Below are 18,140 nucleotides of genomic sequence, written 5' to 3' on the forward strand. Positions count from 1 at the left end.
AGTGAACTAAGGATAAATAATTGTCCAATGAAGGAAAGCGCGCAACTATTTTGTATGGGAAGTAGTTGCTGCCGGTGGAGCCTTTTGTCTCACTACATAAGATTGCCCTTTAACTGTGGCGTGATTATAGCTGAAGTTGATGGTGGGCCCACCACTCACGCCATATATTAGTTTTCCCATTAGTAAAGAGCCGTGGAAATTTAAGTTGAAGGTGGGTCCCTCAAGGCAACGTGTCCAAGTATCTCCACTTCAACCTCAACTTTTCTACTTCCCATGCAGTAGAGGAACTAGACTGGGTTAACGATGAGGCTTTGGGCTTCTAAGTTTCAAGGGTTCTAAATCTTTGTCAAAGAATTTTATTCTTGCCATAATGCCTTTTCATTTTGGGTGTAGAAATTAGCGCTGCCAAGATCTATGGGATTACAATGAAATATTTCTCTTAACTGTAATAAATGCCTTCTAAAATTGACAATTGTAAAGAGGTGGAGCTAACGAAAGTAGTGTGGAAGGTTTGCTTGTCAGGGATGACAATAGTAGAATAAAGAAACATAAAGAAGTTAAACTTATTGTAATAAATGGGAGCAATGGGTGATGGCGAGGTAGATGGGAGCTTTCGAGTAACTATTCTTCTGAAGTTGAACAATTGAACTTTTGAAGAAGACTAGTTAATCTTTACCAAAATTAAAAAAGAAAAAAAAATAAAGCTTTCCATTGTAAGTTATTCTTAGAAGGAATAAACCTAGCTCACTAATCAAATTAAGCTTTTTAATGCAAAGTTATTTTCCCAAGTCAAGATTGGAGAAAGATTCTTTATCTTGTTTAGAAACGACATTAGTATGAGGATTTTATTACTCCTTTTTTATTTTATTTAGTTTTTTAATACTTTTGTGCAACTTAATAATCCCCTCTCTCCTTGGCACTCATCTATATTGCAGGTTGCCTTTTCAAGATTGGAGACATTAGAAATAGATGGCTTGGATAATGTTGAGGTTTTATTTTTCCCATCCATGATTAAATCTCTCACACAACTGAGATATTTAGACATAAGTAATTGCAAGAAGATGGAGGCGATCATTATGGAGGAAGAAGGGTCGGGATTGGAAATGTCAGAAACTCTGGCATTCCCGATGTTAACCAAATTAAACTTAAAAATTTGGAAAGTTTGATGTGCTTCTCTCATGGAAAGTGTAAGATTGATTTTTCTTTTTTGTTTTCATCACTAAATATCTTCTTCTAAATAGATTTATCTTTGCAATATAAATGATGATAATCTTTTCATCTGATGAAAAACCAATGACAGGTTCACGAGAAACTCAGAGTCAGGACCGCATCAAATCATGCTCCACTGCACTATTCAATCGAGAGGTACATGATTAACACTACATCAAAATATTAAATATAACAAAAGTATTAAATATGCAAAAGACAAAGCATAGCCAAAATAAGAACTAACTAAATACTTACCTTACAAAGCGTTCTTTGGTTAAAATATTTTAAAAGCACATGGCCATTTTATATGGGAAAATTTACTGCGAGTAGAGCCTTTTAGTTGACTAAATAAGATTGCCCTTTTATAGTCACGGAATTATCATTGAATTATATGGTGGGGCCCAAGACTCATGCAATAGATTAGCATTCCCATCGGTAAAGAGTCATGGAAAAATAAGTTATGGGTCCCACATGCTATTGTGTCTCAGTACGACTTATCTTCTTCCCATGCTTTCAGCTTTTATGGAGAGAGCTTGCTTTAAAAAATAATGGAACTAGATCGGAGAAATTTTGCAAAGGGCCCTTGCGGTTTTGCCTTATTTTTTTTTTTTTTTTTTACATCGTAATATTGTATATTAGATCCTTTTGGTATTCTTTATACCAAGTTTAAAGAAGATGACAAATATATCAAATTCAAAAAGGGGAACAATTACAGTGTTGATAAATTAGATCGTCACAACAACAATTAATGGCATTCACTTGAAATTGAGGGCGATTATTTGTAGTATATAAAATTCTAGACTAGTAGGTGGAGGAAACATAGTTAACAGTTTAACTAGCTTTAGTGATAACATTTAATAGGAGATCCTTTTGGTATAATCTTTACACCAAGTTTAAAGAAGATGATAAATCATGCAAGTTCAAAAAGGGGAGCAATTACAGGTGAAAAATGCTTTGTTGTTGGTTTTTATCAATGAAAGTGATGTTATGCCGTGGTAGATAAATTTCATGGCCTCTATATGCACTTATATGCACTTCTACGGATCGTAATTTACTAACATGAAAGAGAATCAGTAAACTAAGTATAAATAATTGCCCAATTAAAGAAAGCTCATGGCTATATTTTATATGGTGGAAAACCGTTGCAAGTGGAGGGGTTTTATTTGACTAGACAATATTGCTCTTTCATCGTGGTGCGGGCCCTAGGCTCATGCCATTCGTTAGTTCCCCTGCTAATACATAACGGTGGAGATATAAGTGGTGGGTCCCACAAGGTTGTGACGTCAGAATGTGACTTTTCTTCAACCCATGCTTTGAGCTCCCATGGAGAGAGCTTGCTTTCAAATATAATGGAACTAGATCGGGAAATTTTGCAACGAGCCTTTGTGGCTTTTCTTTTTTTTTTTTTTTTTTTTTTTTACAGTAGTCTTTGGGGCTTTTAACTTTCTAGGATTCTAATTCTTCGTAAAAGAGTTACTCTTGCCTTAGTACTTTTTTTTTATTTTTATTTTTTATGTAAAATCTAGATATGCAAAGATTCATGGGTTTATAATGAAATGCTTCCTAAAACTGTAATAAATATCCTCCGACATTATAAAATGGTGGTAGCATACAAAAATGGTAGTCTAAGGCTTGTCAGGGATGACAATAGATTAATGAACGAAACACCAAAAAGTTAAACTTTTTTTATAGGTAGGAGTGATGGGTGATGGCGAGATAGATGGGAGATTGAGAGTAACTAGGCAAATGAAAGATTTTCTAGAGTTGTAGCAATGAACTTTTGGAAAAAATCTAGTTACTCTTTACCAAAAAAAAAAAAAGGTAAATAAAACTTTCCATTGTCATGAGTATGCTTAATTAGGATAGGCTACATATGCGTCTGTCTTGAAAGGAATACCCAAGGTAATTTGCAAAAGATAGGAAAGAGAAGTCCAAATAATCTCAAGTTATTTACTATTTTTCAAGGACAGTTGGGATCTCAATTTGTGGCAATGACCAGTGACTACTCAGTTATTGCAATATCCCAATTGCTAACACATTTAATTTCATGTTGTTTTGTGGGTAAATTAGTCCCTTTTTGCCTAATAAATTTGAAGAAATCGGAGACATCTGAGAAGAAAAAGACAATAAAATGCCCATTTTATTGGATTTTATCAAGGAAGCAGGCAATAGCAGTGTGTGAAAGCTCCTCTTGACCTAAACGGATGAGGAATGATGTCATGTTCGGCTATCAATTCCCTATGTCCATGAGTCATATTCCTATACCATTGTTCGCCCAAGGTTTAATTTTCGAGTTGGGCTTGTAACTAGATGAAATATGTAGAAGGCCCAATCTCGCCTGAGACTAATGGGACATAAGCTGTATATATCTCCATCTAATCGATATAATTTGATAATTAGAAAAATATTCCATGCATAAATTGATCGCCATTAGTAACTAGAATGAGTGCGAATTCTTGATGATTGCAATTTCTGATATTGCTAGTAAAATGCAAACAAAATCCAATCATAATAGCAGCCCCTATTATTTTGTAATACAAGAGCTATTTGGTACCGAGCCATTGATAGAGCAAAATCATAATTGTTCAGAGTTGTTGACATGTATGAGTTGCAATTTCTTACTTTTAATTTCTTTAGAAATAGTTTCCATAAAGATGGTTGAACATCTCTTATGGTACCTACACAAAGCATGAACGAGTAATACAACTACCGAATAGGATCTCCAAAAGCTTTCCAACATTCACAAGAAACTTAAAACTCTCAACAACCTCACATGTATGGCTTAGACATTGCACGCATGTACATTGAAAGCAATTGAAAAAACAATAGAGAGGAAAGTGAGCTATAATGTTCAAGAGGCTAGAGATGAAGGGCCTTTAAGACACTCACTTGACTTCATTTGCACTTACAAGATCTTTCTTTTTTTCCTAGTCGAAGGAAGCTTTACTCTTTCTTAACTGCACTAGCAAAGGGAATCGAAGCCTTCTCCGTCGCCTAACTGAGAAAGACCTCTTGGGTCTTGGGCTTTGATACCACCCCTCTTAGTTTCTACATGAACTACAAGACCATTCTTATGAAACTTTTGTTAAAGAAATAAAATACAATTTCGCAAATCAGCCATTTTAGTTGAGTCATCGGAATTGTTGAGCGCATAGCAGAAGAATGTTTCCGTGGAAAATGAAATAGAGCAATGTACGGACGGGTTGGCTTTGACTAAACTAAAAGCAATATAGGTCGTTCATCTAATATGTTGTTTGTGCAGCCAAAATAGGCTGTACAAATGGGCCCTCCCATGGGATTAAAATGTCGACCTTCTTAGATATATATTTTTTTATCTATTATAATGAGATATTTAGCACCGTTTTCTATAATTTGACTCGAGTATATGTATATGATCTGTCATTCGCATATAACCATTGGACCTTCCAGCATTAACAGAAAATCACAGGAAAATTATCGATCAAGTGTATATAGTGGTTTGAAGTGTGGAATGATGTGAGTAGGATTTGTTCATTTGACCCAAGCGATTCCTTTTTTAATCGCTTTCTCTTAGCCTAAATATGTAATTGCCTTAGAGTGATCTAATATTGATTTGAGGCATTTGGTATTAGATAAAATCACATCTCTTACTGTAGTGCATCATTTGATGGTTGATCTATTGCCTTTTTAATCTCAATGTCTCCATCATTTTCTTTCTAATGGCTAATGTTCTTCCTCAAGCGATCCCTCAGCTGCATTCTCTAACAATGATTACCCATTTGACTTGCTTTTTGTTTCTTTAAATAAATTCTTCCTCATTTTTAATTAATGTATGAAATGGCGCAATTTCACTAAATAATTTCATCCATATTGATATTGTAACTTAAATGACCTTCTCTAAGTGATTTAACAATTGTTATGTATAGTAACTATTTCATTCTTGGGCTAGCCAAAAGAGCACAAAGGGAGAGATTTTATTTGAGTTTGGGATCTATGAAACAATAATGTCATTAGATGACTATTACATGAGCGTATCCAAGTTACCATTTTGCCCCTGCTTAACACATTCTAGTTAGAATTCATACTTAGCACTTTTTTGTTTTGTCTCCAGTATATTCCAACAGCCTTTCTGTTCTATAGTCATCGACATTAGTATGGAGATTTTTATTTTTTTTACTATTTTCATTTTATTCTTTTTTCTTTTGTGCAACTTAAGATAGAATTACAAATTCAATGGATTCGTAATTTATATCTTGGAAGTTCATGAATTTGTAATTTAACTGAATCACCAATTCCGTGAGTACTGCAAGTTGCATTTCCTAACTTGGAGACGTTATATATTGAGGACATGGATAACATCGAGATGATATGGCACGATCAAATCCCTGCGGATTCTTTCTCTAAGCTAAATTTGCTTTCAATTAATAAATGCAAAAAGCTTGTGAACGTCATACCTTCTTTCATTCTAGGACGGCTCTTGAGCTTGGAAACTTTGACAGCAAAAGCATGTGATTCCCTTGAAGTTGTTTTTAAACTCCAGCCACTAAATCCTCTAGATGGAAATGGTGTTGCTCGTTCTCCATTAAAAGAGCTGGAGTTGGATGACTTATCAATGCTAAATTGTGTATGGGATAAGGAACTCTACCATCATATTAATTTTCAGTGTCTACATTCGATTATCCTTTGGAGATGCGCTAGGCTCGCCTCTTTGTTTCCAGCCTCAATAGCCAAAGATCTAATCCAACTTGAGAGGTTGGAGATCAATAAATGCGGCATTGTGGAACTCATCGAGAACGAAGGACTAAGTGAGATGAGCATCAATGTGGAAGCCATAGAAGGCCCAAGCCATGAGCTAAAAGTAACATCATCATTTCCAAGTTCTTTTCAGCATATGAAGACTTTATATGTGTCATGTTGTCATGGGCTATCAAATATGTTCACACCGACAATGGCTACAAACTTGGCGGAACTCACAAAATTAAGGATTAGTAAATGTGAAATATTGACAGAAATCATTAGTGATGAGGGAGGAAAGGAGGGGCATGTAGTGGCTTTCAATCAATTGAAGTATATGGAGCTTGATGGGTTGACTAGGTTGAGATGTTTCAGCTCAGGTGGATACACTTTGATGTTCCCTCTCTTGGAAGATATCATTGTGAATACATGTTCCAAGATGAAGTTCTTCCACGAGGGACAAATAGAGGCGCCAAAGCTAAAGGGAGTAAAAGTAGGTTTGAATGAAGGGTATTTTTGGAAGGGAAACCTCAACACGACCATCCAAAATATGTTGGAAGAAATGGTATGCTTTAGTTACTAAATTATGTGCAATTTGATTTTTTTCTTATCACCAATAAAGTAACTTTTTTTTCTTGCTAACTAGAATTTTACATTTAATGATGCATTTTCTGATAGGCTACGTTTGCTGGGACTAAGTTTATGCGGTTGTATGAGTTCCCGGAGCTGATTGGAAAATGGCATGGTGAACTTAATCCCATCACATCATCTTGGCAATTAACAACATTAGTGGTGAATAAATGTCCATCATTTACTAATGCTATTCCATCCAGCTTGATGCTTGCTTTAAAGAGAATGACAAGCTTGCAAGTGCACGATTGCGAGGCTTTGGAAGAAATATTCGATCTTGAAGGGCTTGAAGTTGTGGATTGCACTCAGTGCTGCCTCGGCTATGGCATTTGTACTTGGTCAATCTACCAAAGTTGAGGCAACTATGGAATAGAGATCTCCAAGGAACGATGTGCTTTAATTCTCTATGGCATCTTAGCTTTTATAAATGCAGCAACTTGAGACATGCTTTTGCTCCATCAATGGCTCGGTGCCTTCCCAATCTAGGACAAATCGAAATAAAGGAGTGTGATCAAATGGAAGGAGTGATCGCAGACGAAGAAGGGCAAGGAAGTGCGGTGGAAAAGATTAAATTCCCAACACTTAGGTTTATAACTCTGGAATGCTTGCCCAATTTGACTAGTTTCCTCTTGTGGAAGAATCATACACTAGAATGCCCTATTTTGTCAAAGCTAAGCATTGCCCACTGCCTCGAGATGAGAAGTCTAACTTGGCAATCTTCGATGGAGATTTACAATGGCACCCCTTCACTTTTCACTCCACAGGTTAGTCTCTCAAATAAATGCATTTTTGGCATTTCATTTGAATATATTCATTTGTTTATAATTGGACAATGCATGGTATGCAAACAAAAGTGCTAGATATAATTGTTTGTAATATCGATCATCAATGCTTTTCTCAAATTTGACCGGGACTCTGTGTTTCATCCCTAAACAAAGATGACCAGAATATTTGCCTTCCCACAATAATCCAGGATCACATCCATAAAGTATTAATGCAAAACAATGTAGACATTGATAATCATGTGTGGTTTTAAAATCATTTAATTATACAAATCTATGTACATAATCTATTAATATTTACTTAAAAGAATACAATTTTTCTAATCCTCAACAAATATAAGTATTAATTGTCCATCTCCATATATTTTTAGAATTGTTATTTCTGTGAGCTCATAAAATCATATTGTGTGCAATACCTCAAAATTGATTACAGAGGGATTTTTAAAAAGTTATGACAATAACCATATGAAAACATTTACTTTTTGCAATTTCAACTATAAAGAACAAAATAGTAAATGTAGAATAGCATTTAAAAATGGCAAAAAAATATGAAGTATCACCCACTTCATATTTTCTTGCACAGAAGAAAACTGGCGTCGTTCCATTAAACATGAAGAGAAGGGAAAAGAAAACTTCATAATTATAAAAGCCTAGTTCACAAATTGCTTAACTATTATAGCTCTTTGTACCATAATCATCTTCCCAATCAACGAAATTGAAGGAATTAGAGAGAATTGATCTTTTAATTGGAGTGCTCTAAACTTCAATAATGATTAGTACAATCAACTTTTTTATTATATTTTTTATATCTTAATAATCACCAATACTTGACTGCGTCTTGATGATAGAATAAGTAAAAAAGAAAAAAGAAAAAAGGCCAATATGCATGAAGTTGTTCATCTTCTTTGTTTGTAAATCACACTTGAATTGCTATACTCCAAACCTATCAAATTGCCTACCCGTATTAAACAACAAATATTAATTCTGAATTATCATATCGAGTGATAATTAGTGTGATGCTGGACACAATCTATGTTTGGCAAGATAAAATACAGATTGCTTTTTCTAGAAAAGAAATGGCAAAAAAAAGAGAGGAAAAAATAAAAGAGAGAATAGGACAGCTGGACAATAAATAGTAGCAATTCCATGGGTGGTCGCTAGCATTGTGAGTCATATTTCATAACTAGATGATAATATTTAGTCAATGTCCTAGCTAAAATAAAAATTTTAAAAAATCGGAATAAATTATCCAATCAACAACACTACTGAAGAGAAAATATTAGGTGCATTAAATACACCATGTAGGATCCGTATTGAATCATCCACAAATCAACATGTGGTAAAGCCGGGCCCACCTAATTGTTGAACGATCAAAATATTTTCTCCCCCTCCCTTCAATAACACCCTGTTACTAAAAAGCTCTCTTTCCTCTTTCTAGTGTGGCTTTGCTCCCTCCCTCTCTCTCTCTCTCTCTCTCTCTTTCCTTCCTCGGTGGCCTTGGCCTCCGTCTGTTGCAGTGCTGTTGCGGTGCGCTCACTAGACAAAGGAAAAAAAGAAAAAAGAAAACAGAAAAAGGAAGAAATTAAACAAAATCTATTTGATGATTTTAGCTTCTCCTCCTCTAAGAAATGTTCGCTATGAGTCATTTCGTTTCACCTCGATCCTCCTCTTCACGACGATGGGAAAAAAGAAAGTGAACCAAATCTAGAGAGTCAAGTAACAATAACTCTTCTTCTTCCCCCTCCCCTTCATCCTCTTACCTTCTGTTTTTTTGGGGCGATCGATTGGATGGTTTGTCCAATGGTTGAATCGGAAGCTTTGGAATCGCTTCTCTGAAGCTCGCCTCCTCTCTGTGCGCGTGCTTCCATGGGCTTCGAGTGATTACGTGAACCAGAGCTTGTTGGTTATGGCGGGTCGAAGTGGATCTCCAATGCGGAAGGGATTTCGGTGTCGATTCGATCGAGGCGTTGATTCCCGGTGAAGAAAAATTAAAAAATCTTCTCTTCAACCCCCTCTTCCTCCTCCTTTGTCCACAGCCGCCCGACCTCCGCCCCTCCTTCGCTGTTGCCAACGGCGGAGTTAGCGGCTCTTTGATTAGGTTGACCCTCGCTATGTCCAAGCCGAGCATGGCCGACTTCCTCTGTTTTGTACGTCTCATCATTCTACAGATCTCAAAATCTGGCCATCCATAGCGATGGAGTTGCAGATTTGGAAGTCAACCACCGCCGCTCGCAGCCATGGACGAGCCGTTGTCGCTAGAGACATGGTTGCAGATCTGGAAGTCCCGTCGCGAGCAACAATAGCTTATGGACTACCATTGTCCCCTCCGTCGTTGCCCGCGATTGGCTCGTGGTCGGCCTTGCCCATGGCCGAGCCACCCCTCCATCATCACAACTGGAGTCGTGCCTCCAGATCTGGTATCATCCATGGACGCAAGCCTAGCTCGTCCATGTAAGACATAAAATTCATGATGCAGAAGCCAGAATCAATCAAAGACAAACCTCCAGGCATTGTTTTGTTCACGTTCGTTAGAAAAACTTGAAATCAAAGAAAAATTGGGGACACACTACTAACCCAATTCCCTCACGTACTGATGGTGTATTCCAAATATAAGAGTTTGTGTTAGACCTTGTCATCACCCGTAAAAAATGAATGTACGTTCCTTTTTATATCCCGTCTCCCATCAAGACGGTTACCAAATAGGCGGTTGTCACGAAAGGGTACGAAGCGTGGAAAAACTTTATGTCGAATAGTCGCAACTTTAAGAGAAAATGTGAGTCTAAAATGTGGGATCACAAAAAAATAATAATAAATAAATAACATTCTCCCACTTGATCCCATCATTTTCATCATATGGATTTTCCAACTAATTCCACAAAAACTTTATGCTTAAAGAAAAGAAACAAAACACATGGATCACAGCGACATGTCCTCTAAGAGTGAGTAATATCTTCCATGTATCACAATGCATCTTATTTCTTTAATGTCAGCCTATATGTGACAACATATCTTAATGAATAAACCCCATGTTTATTCCAGAACCAAGGATAAATGTTATTCTCATAAACAACAAAATGTGTACACCAAAATTGAGAATCAACATTACAACTGAATAAGAGTTTCATACAACAAAATCGTTCATATGACGACAAATCACATGATGGGACCTATTCCCATACTAGTTACATGATCCTTATACTTCATTGGTGGCATGCCTTTAGTTAAAGGATTGGCTATCATCAATTCAGTGCTAACGTGTTCAATGACCACTTTATTCTCCTTAACACGTTCCCTTATGGCTAAATACTTAATGTCGATATGCTTACTTCGACTACCACTTTTAGCATTTTTAGCCATAAAAACCGCAGCTTAATTGTCACAATATATTCTTAATGGCCTAGAAATTGAATCAACAATTCTAAGCCCAGCAATGAAACTCTTCCATGCGAGGTAGCCTCAAAACAAGAAACGAACTCAGCCTCCATAGTGGAAGTAGCAGTTAAAGTCTGCTTGGCACTTCTCCATGACATGGCTCTACCAGCTAACATAAAAATGTATCCAGATGTTGATTTTCATGAATCAACGCAACCCGCGAAGTCCGCATCCGAATAACCGACCACTTCCAGGTTGTCAGTCCGTTTATACATAAGCATATAGTCTTTGGTACCTTGAAGGTATCTCATCACTTTCTTTGCGGCTCTCCAGTGGTCTAAATCTGGATTACTCTGATATCTTCCCAACGTTCCCACAGCAAAAGCGATGTCAGGTTGAGTGCAAATCTGAGCATACATCAAGCTTCCAACAGCAGAAGCATATGGAATGTTGTACATTTGTTCCTTTTCTAGATCGTTCTTTAGGCATTGGTTCAAATTGAACCTATCACCCTTCATAATGGGTGCTATACTTGGTGAACAATCTTTCATCCGAAATCTCTCTAGGACCTTATTGATATAGGTTTCTTGAGATAGTCCTAAAATGCCTCGAGGTCTATCTCTATGGATCTTAATGCCAATGACATAAGATGCCTCACCCATATCCTTCATGTCAAACTCTTAGAGAGAAATTGTTTTACCTTATGTAGCAACCCCTTATCATTGGTTGCAAGTAGTATATCATCCACATACAGCACAAGGAAACAAATTTTGCTCCCACTAACCTTCTGGTATATACATTGATCCATGACATTCTCTACAAAACCGAATGAAGAGATGACTTCATGAAACCTTAAGTACCATTAGCGGGATGCTTGTTTCAAGCCATATATAGATTTCTTAAGCTTGTACACCAAATGCTCACCTTTGCTAGAGGGGAATCCTTCAGGTTGTTTCATGTAAACCTCCTCCTCCAGTTCTCCATTGAGGAACGCCGTTTTCACATCCATCTGATGTAATTCCATATCAAAATGGGCAACCAATGCCAAAACAATACGAAGAGAATCTTTCTTGGATATAGGAGAAAAAGTCTCTGTGTAATCGATTACTTCCTTTTGAGTGAATCCTTTGGCAACGAGTCTAGCTTTATATCTTTCAATGTTACCCAATGAGTCATTCTTTGTTTTGAAGACCTATTTACAACCAATAGACTTCGCACCATTAGGTAACTGAACCAAATCCCAGACTTCGTTAGATGCCATAGAACTCATCTCTTCCTTCATGGCATTATACCACAAATTAGATTTATCACTATCCATCGCTTGAAAACGTTTCGGATCATTCTCAACTCCAATATTGTAGTCGACTCTTGTAAATACACAATATAATCACTAGGAATAGCCGATTTCTTTATTCTAGCAGATCTTCTCAATGTTGCATCAACATTCTCTTGAGGAGCATGTTGCTCAACTGGTTGTTCAACAGTTCCTGGTAATTGCTGACCAATTGGATCTACTAGATCAATATCAGCAGGTTGTGGAACTTCAACGATTGGTTGTTTAATAACCGGCTGAACTGAAGGGGCATTATAAGCAACAACCGACCTTAAACTTGAGGTGGAAGGTTGAGTGTCTGAATGATCTTCCTTAGGAACAAAGTCTCTCGGTCAATCGCTCCCACTGATCAAGTCATTTTCAAGAAATTTAGCATTTCTTGATTCCACAATCCTAATGGTATGAGATGGACAATAAAACCTGTATCCCTTAGATCTTTCGGCATATCCAATGAAATACCCACTTATGGTCCTTGGGTCCAACTTCTTTTCTTGTAGATTATAAATTCTCACTTCAGACGGGCATCCCCAAACGCGCACATGATGTAAACTCGGATTCCAACCCTTAAATAACTCAAAAAGTGTCTTTGGGACAGCCTTGGTTGGAACTCGGTTTAATATGTACACTGCCGTCTTAAGTGCTTCAGTCCACAAGGATTTAGGAAGTTTGGAGCTGCTAAGCATACTACGCACCATGTCCAATAAGGTTCGGTTTCTTCTTTCCGCTATGCCATTTTGATCCGGAGAACCAAGCATAGTATATTGGGCAACTATCCCATGCTCTTGAAGAAATCTTGCAAATGGATCAGGTGCTTGTCCATCTTCAGTGTATCTACCATAGAATTCTCCACCTCTATCTGATCTCACAATCTTAATTTGCTTATCGCATTATTTCTCTACTTCCACCTTAAATACCTTAAATGCATCTAATGCTTCATATTTATTATGAATCAAGTAGATATACATATTACGTGAGTAATCATCTATGAATGAGATGAAGCATTTCTGACCACAAGAGTCCATATCCGGACTACATATATCCGTATGTATGATTTCTAATAGTTCTGCACTCCTCTTAGCACCTTTCTTTGATTTGTTAGTCCGCTTTCCCTTTATGCAGTCCACACAAGTATTACAATCAGTAAAATCTAAAGTACCAAGTACTCCATCATTTACTAATCGCTTAATTCTTTCTATGAAAATATGTCTCAATCTCCGATGCCACAACATAGAGGAATGTTCTTTCACAACACATCGTTTCATACCAGCTTTATCATGAACATGCATCGCATCGTAATAGGTATTGTCTTGTAAAATTAATTTGAAAAAGACCATCAGACAAAGTACCACTCCTGACAATTTTAGATTTAAATGATAAACTGAAGTTTGAATCTGAAAAGTTAAAGGAGTATCCCAAAGGTACAAGTCTTAAAACTGAAATTAAGTTTCTAGAAAAACTAGGAACATAAAAGGTCATTTCCAAATTCAAAACAAAGCCACTATTGAAAACTAGTTTACATGTCCCAATAGCTTCCACATGCGAGCGCATCTTGTTTCCTGAATAGATGCTTTGTTTACTTTCCACTGGCTTCCTGTGGTTTTGAAAACCCTGCAAGGAATTCGAAATATGGATTGTAGATCCAGAATCAATCCACCAAGTGTTGTGACTTATATCAGTCATATTAGATTCATAACAAACATAAGAGATTGGATTACCTTTCTTCTTGAGCCAGGCCTTAAATTTGACACAATCCTTCTTTATATGCCCCTTCGTTTTGAAGAAACATTTGGATTCTTTCTTAATGTCAGCTTGGGGAGGTATTTTACCTTTACCCTTATGCTTGCCATAGCCCTTATTCTTTCCTTGTGTTGCTAAATGAGCATTTTCTCCTAATTCCATAATCAGTCTTTCTTCCTCTTGAACACACATGGTCATGAGTTCATTAATTGACCATTTATTCTTATGTGTATTATAAGAGATTTTGAAAGGTGCATACTGTTGTGGGAGAGTATTCAGAATATAATACACAAGAAAAGATTCAGATATCTCAACCTCAAGCTTCTTAAGCTGAGCTGCAATGTCCCTCATTTGCATGATGTGCTCATGCACACCTCTAACACTAGTGAGCTTCAATGATGAAAACTTCATAATCAGGGTCATGGCATGCGCATTCTCAGAACTCTCAAACTGCGCATCTATGGCCTCCAATAAAGCCTTAGCATTGCTATGCTGAGCAACCGAACCACGAATACTATGAGATATTTGAGCTCTTATAAACATCGCACAAATGCGGTTGGACCGCTCCCATTAGTTATAAAGAGCTATCTCAGCTGAAGTGCTCGAATCAGTAGGAGCAGGTGGTTTGTCTTTCCTTATAACATAGTCAATGTCCATCCACCCCAATTGAAGAAGAACTGACTCCTTCCAAACTTATAGTTCTCACAATTCAGTATGGGAACATTAAACTTAAATTCAGATAAATTCACAGGCTGCGAAACTACATATCAAATAATCATGCTTATGTCACAAAATTTGAGGCAAATATAAATAAATCATGTTTTACCAATGTAAGCATATCACAATATGAATCACATAACATAAAAACTACTTGTGAGCTAAGTTTTTAATTTAAATAGATTCATAATTACTTCATGAAGAAACTACCATATTATATGCCTTTTTTTAATCCCTATGGGTAAACTAAGAAAAATAATATGATATTTCATCATAATTAATCATATTAATATAATGAAAATTCCTGTGGGATAAAATTCATCATATTAATATAATTAATTACAATCAATGTCCATTTCTAAATATGATCCGGAGGCTTTTAATATATAATTTTAATTAATTAAAGATGTTATGGCCACTCTCTAATTAATTAAATATATGGACCATTGGACATTTAATTTCATGCATAAAATACTCATAAAAATGCACGAAATGACATAATAAATAAATACATCAAGGGTAGAACAGTAAATAAATAAATTGGCCAAGGGCAAGATTGTAAAAACATGAAAAATTTGGGGCAAAAATGTAAAAACAGCCGCGGGTGGGAGACGACAGGCGAGTGCCGAGCACGCGCCAGAATCCGCGCGTGCACATGCCCGCGTGCGCGCGCACTGCAACTGCCGCGCGTGAATCCCACGCCGCAATAGTTGAGCGCGCGTGAGAGCGCGTGGCGCGTGGGATCCATGTGTCTGCAACGGCAGCGCACGTGTGGGCCCCACGCGCCTTCTTCCTCGCACCTAGAATGAATTTCTTCGCCATTTTTCGCCGTTCCGCCGTGGTTTCACCGGCCGTTTCTCCTCCGGCAACCCATCTAAGACCGAAATAAATTATGGGTTTTAAAGAGCATGTCGGCACGACCACATGGGTTCAAGTTTCGGCGAAAATGACGAAAAAATTGGCCCTCAAATCAGACGAAAATTTCGCAAAACACAATTCCTCAACCATCGCGACTTCCGCCGCCTGATGAGCCTCCGGCAAACACTGATATGCCAAAATAACTCATGGCTAATATTCCTCATGGCAGTGCAACCGTACGGGTCCGAATTCGAGGGGTGGGTCGTCGGATTTTGCCCGGAATCGGCGAATCTCTTTTGGCCTCAAAACTTCAAGTTACTGTTCATCCTCAAAAATGCCCGAAAATACACCGAAAAAACACAAAAAATACAACAAAACAAGGAAGAGGCTTTTAACACGCCCTGATACCAAATGTAAGACATAAAATTCATGATGCGAAAGCCAGAATCAATCAAAGACAAACCTCCGGCCATTGTTTTGTTCACGTTCGTTAGAAAAACTTGAAATCAAAGAAAAATTGGGAACACACTACTAACCTAATTCTCTCACGTACTGATGGTGTATTCCAAATATGAGAGTTTGTGTTAGACCTTGTCATCACCCGTCAGAAATGAACATACGTTCCTTTTTATATCCCGTCTCTCATCAAGACGGTTACCAAATGGGCGGTTGTCATGAAAGGGTACGAAATGTGGAAAAATTATATGTAGAATAGTCGCAACTTTAAGAGAAAATGTGAGTCTAAAATGTGGGATCACAAAAAAAATAAAAAAAAATAAATAACAGTCCATGGCATGCCAGGAGGCTCCTCCATAGATCTAGTGACCGCAGCTTGTCCATGGCCATGAGTCCCGACGACGAGTTTGAGATCCCTTCGTCCATGGACTGCGAGGTCAAACGGCGAAAGAGAAAATAGAGAAATAGATGTCGGGAAGAGCGGCCATGGACGAGAGGTGTCATGAATGGGTAGACCACAGAGATGACGGAGAGGGTTGGACGCTCGGCAATGGTCGCCTTGGACATGACGCTGGCAACTCCGCCGGTGGCAATGGCGGGGGGACACGGGAAGGTTGGGCTCAATGTGGCTGGAGATGGAGGAGAAAGCGTAGATGGAGAAGGAAAGTGAGGGGAATTGAGATTTTTTATATTGAGTCATCTGACCAAAAAACAGTCAATATTTAGTTAATGTCGTAGCTACATAAAAAAATTAAAAATAAATAAACTAAGGCACTTGAAAATGCGCGATATCATTTTTTTATTACAGATTCTATACAAGTTTTGTTTTTTTTCCCCTGACAGACGAAATCCTTTTTTTTTTCCTTATTCTAATACTTTTGCGCAATTCTTTCTATCGTTTTATACTAGTAGAATAGAATGTTTAATTATAACAAGTATCTACACATCTGTTTACTTTTTAATTGTAAGAATTATCGCTAATTATTTATTTATAATGTCATTTGCATGGATAAGTTGTTATATAATACCTAGCCACATATTCTAAGAATATTTCGAAAACTCATTATAACACTCAATCAACGATACTAATAAATTTGGGGAAGTATGAAAATAGTCACCTGATCTTTTGGTAGTGACAAGTTGTGATAGAATTGTTTTCAATTTAGTGTCAAATATGAGCTGTCATATAATAATTGATTTCTCCCACATTATTAGATAATTTCAAAAACTCATCAAAATCCTCAATTAAGAATATTGATAGATTTAAGGAAGTGTGGAAAGTCTTCTTCTTTTTTTGTGATAAGTCGTAATTGCATTAATTATATTTTAACCAAATGAAAAATATCAATACTTACTTTTCAATGGACAATTCGTCGAGGTCATGATGTAGCCAAAAAAAAAAAAAAAAAAAGCACTCTTGATTTTCTCCCTACAAACAAAATGCGATCAGCGGGTGCACACCCCTTTTTGCCAAAGGGTGGACCACTCGTACACCACAAGATTCTATTTTTATTTTTTCACCTCAAATCTGAATAAATATTATTTCAAGGATGTTATTAATGGTCCAATGTAAAACTAGTAAATTGTCCCAACTTGCTTTTACTGAGATCATAACATTATGTTATTTATTCAAGTCGTTATGTTGCCCATGCCTATTAAGAAATTATTTTCTTTCATTACAAAAATTTTCCATGCATAAAAAAGAAAAAGGTTGTGAACAATTGAAGTTACTATATTTATTTTTTTATATCCGGTTCGCCATATCCTTGGCCTTAGTCATCAATCAACTTGTATAAAAGCATCAATCAACCCCTCCCTATTTATGTCCCTAACAAAATCTTGAGTTCTCATGATTTGTGAGAATAAGGGAAGTCTGGAAATTCCTTCTTTAAGGTCATAACTCAATGCAATCACATTCATTGTGTCATTTTTTTTTCTCACTATGGCAGGTACAATTTCCCAAACTTTGGTTGATGGATCTCTCCCACATGGACAATTTAAGCAAAATATGGACTAACACTCCTCAAGAAACTCTTACTTTTGATTGTTTACAGAAAGTGGAGGTTCAGAAATGTAAGAGCCTTGAAAATTTGTTTCCGTATTGGGTGGCTACAAGTTTAACCCAACTTAAAAGAATTCAAGTGGAGTCTTGTGAGATCAAGGAAATAGTCGCTAGAAGGGATGACGCTCCACGCTCCAATACTACTCAAGATCTTTTCCCAAAACTAACCTCTTTGGTGTTACATGACATGCCACAACTCAAGAGCTTCTGTCCTAACTTACCCACTTTGAATTGGCCATTATTGGAGGAATTACGAGTGATTCACTGTGAC

General features: G+C 37.0%; 1 protein-coding gene across 1 annotated transcript; it reads left to right on the forward strand.

The window, feature by feature from the left end:
• The first annotated feature begins 1,278 nt into the window (after positions 1-1,278).
• LOC104452821 lies at positions 1,279-17,872 on the forward strand. Its single transcript, XM_039317105.1, has 4 exons — positions 1,279-1,365; positions 5,498-6,487; positions 6,601-7,316; positions 17,757-17,872. Exons 1-3 carry the CDS (start codon positions 1,294-1,296, stop codon positions 6,907-6,909), a joined length of 1,371 nt encoding a protein of 456 aa, XP_039173039.1. The 5' UTR covers positions 1,279-1,293; the 3' UTR covers positions 6,910-7,316; positions 17,757-17,872.
• Positions 17,873-18,140: the final 268 nt, after the last annotated feature.

This window comes from Eucalyptus grandis, chromosome 7 (assembly GCF_016545825.1).
Source record: "Eucalyptus grandis isolate ANBG69807.140 chromosome 7, ASM1654582v1, whole genome shotgun sequence".
NCBI classification, from domain to species: Eukaryota; Viridiplantae; Streptophyta; class Magnoliopsida; order Myrtales; family Myrtaceae; genus Eucalyptus; species Eucalyptus grandis.

Coding starts and splice junctions, on each gene's coding strand:
- LOC104452821 (XM_039317105.1), top strand. CDS start 1,294: ATGACAGGTTCACGAGAAACTCAGAGTCAGGACCGCATCAAATCATGC. Junction 1,366..5,497: donor CTGCACTATTCAATCGAGAG/GTACATGATTAA, acceptor TGAGTACTGCAA/GTTGCATTTCCTAACTTGGA. Junction 6,488..6,600: donor AAAATATGTTGGAAGAAATG/GTATGCTTTAGT, acceptor ATTTTCTGATAG/GCTACGTTTGCTGGGACTAA.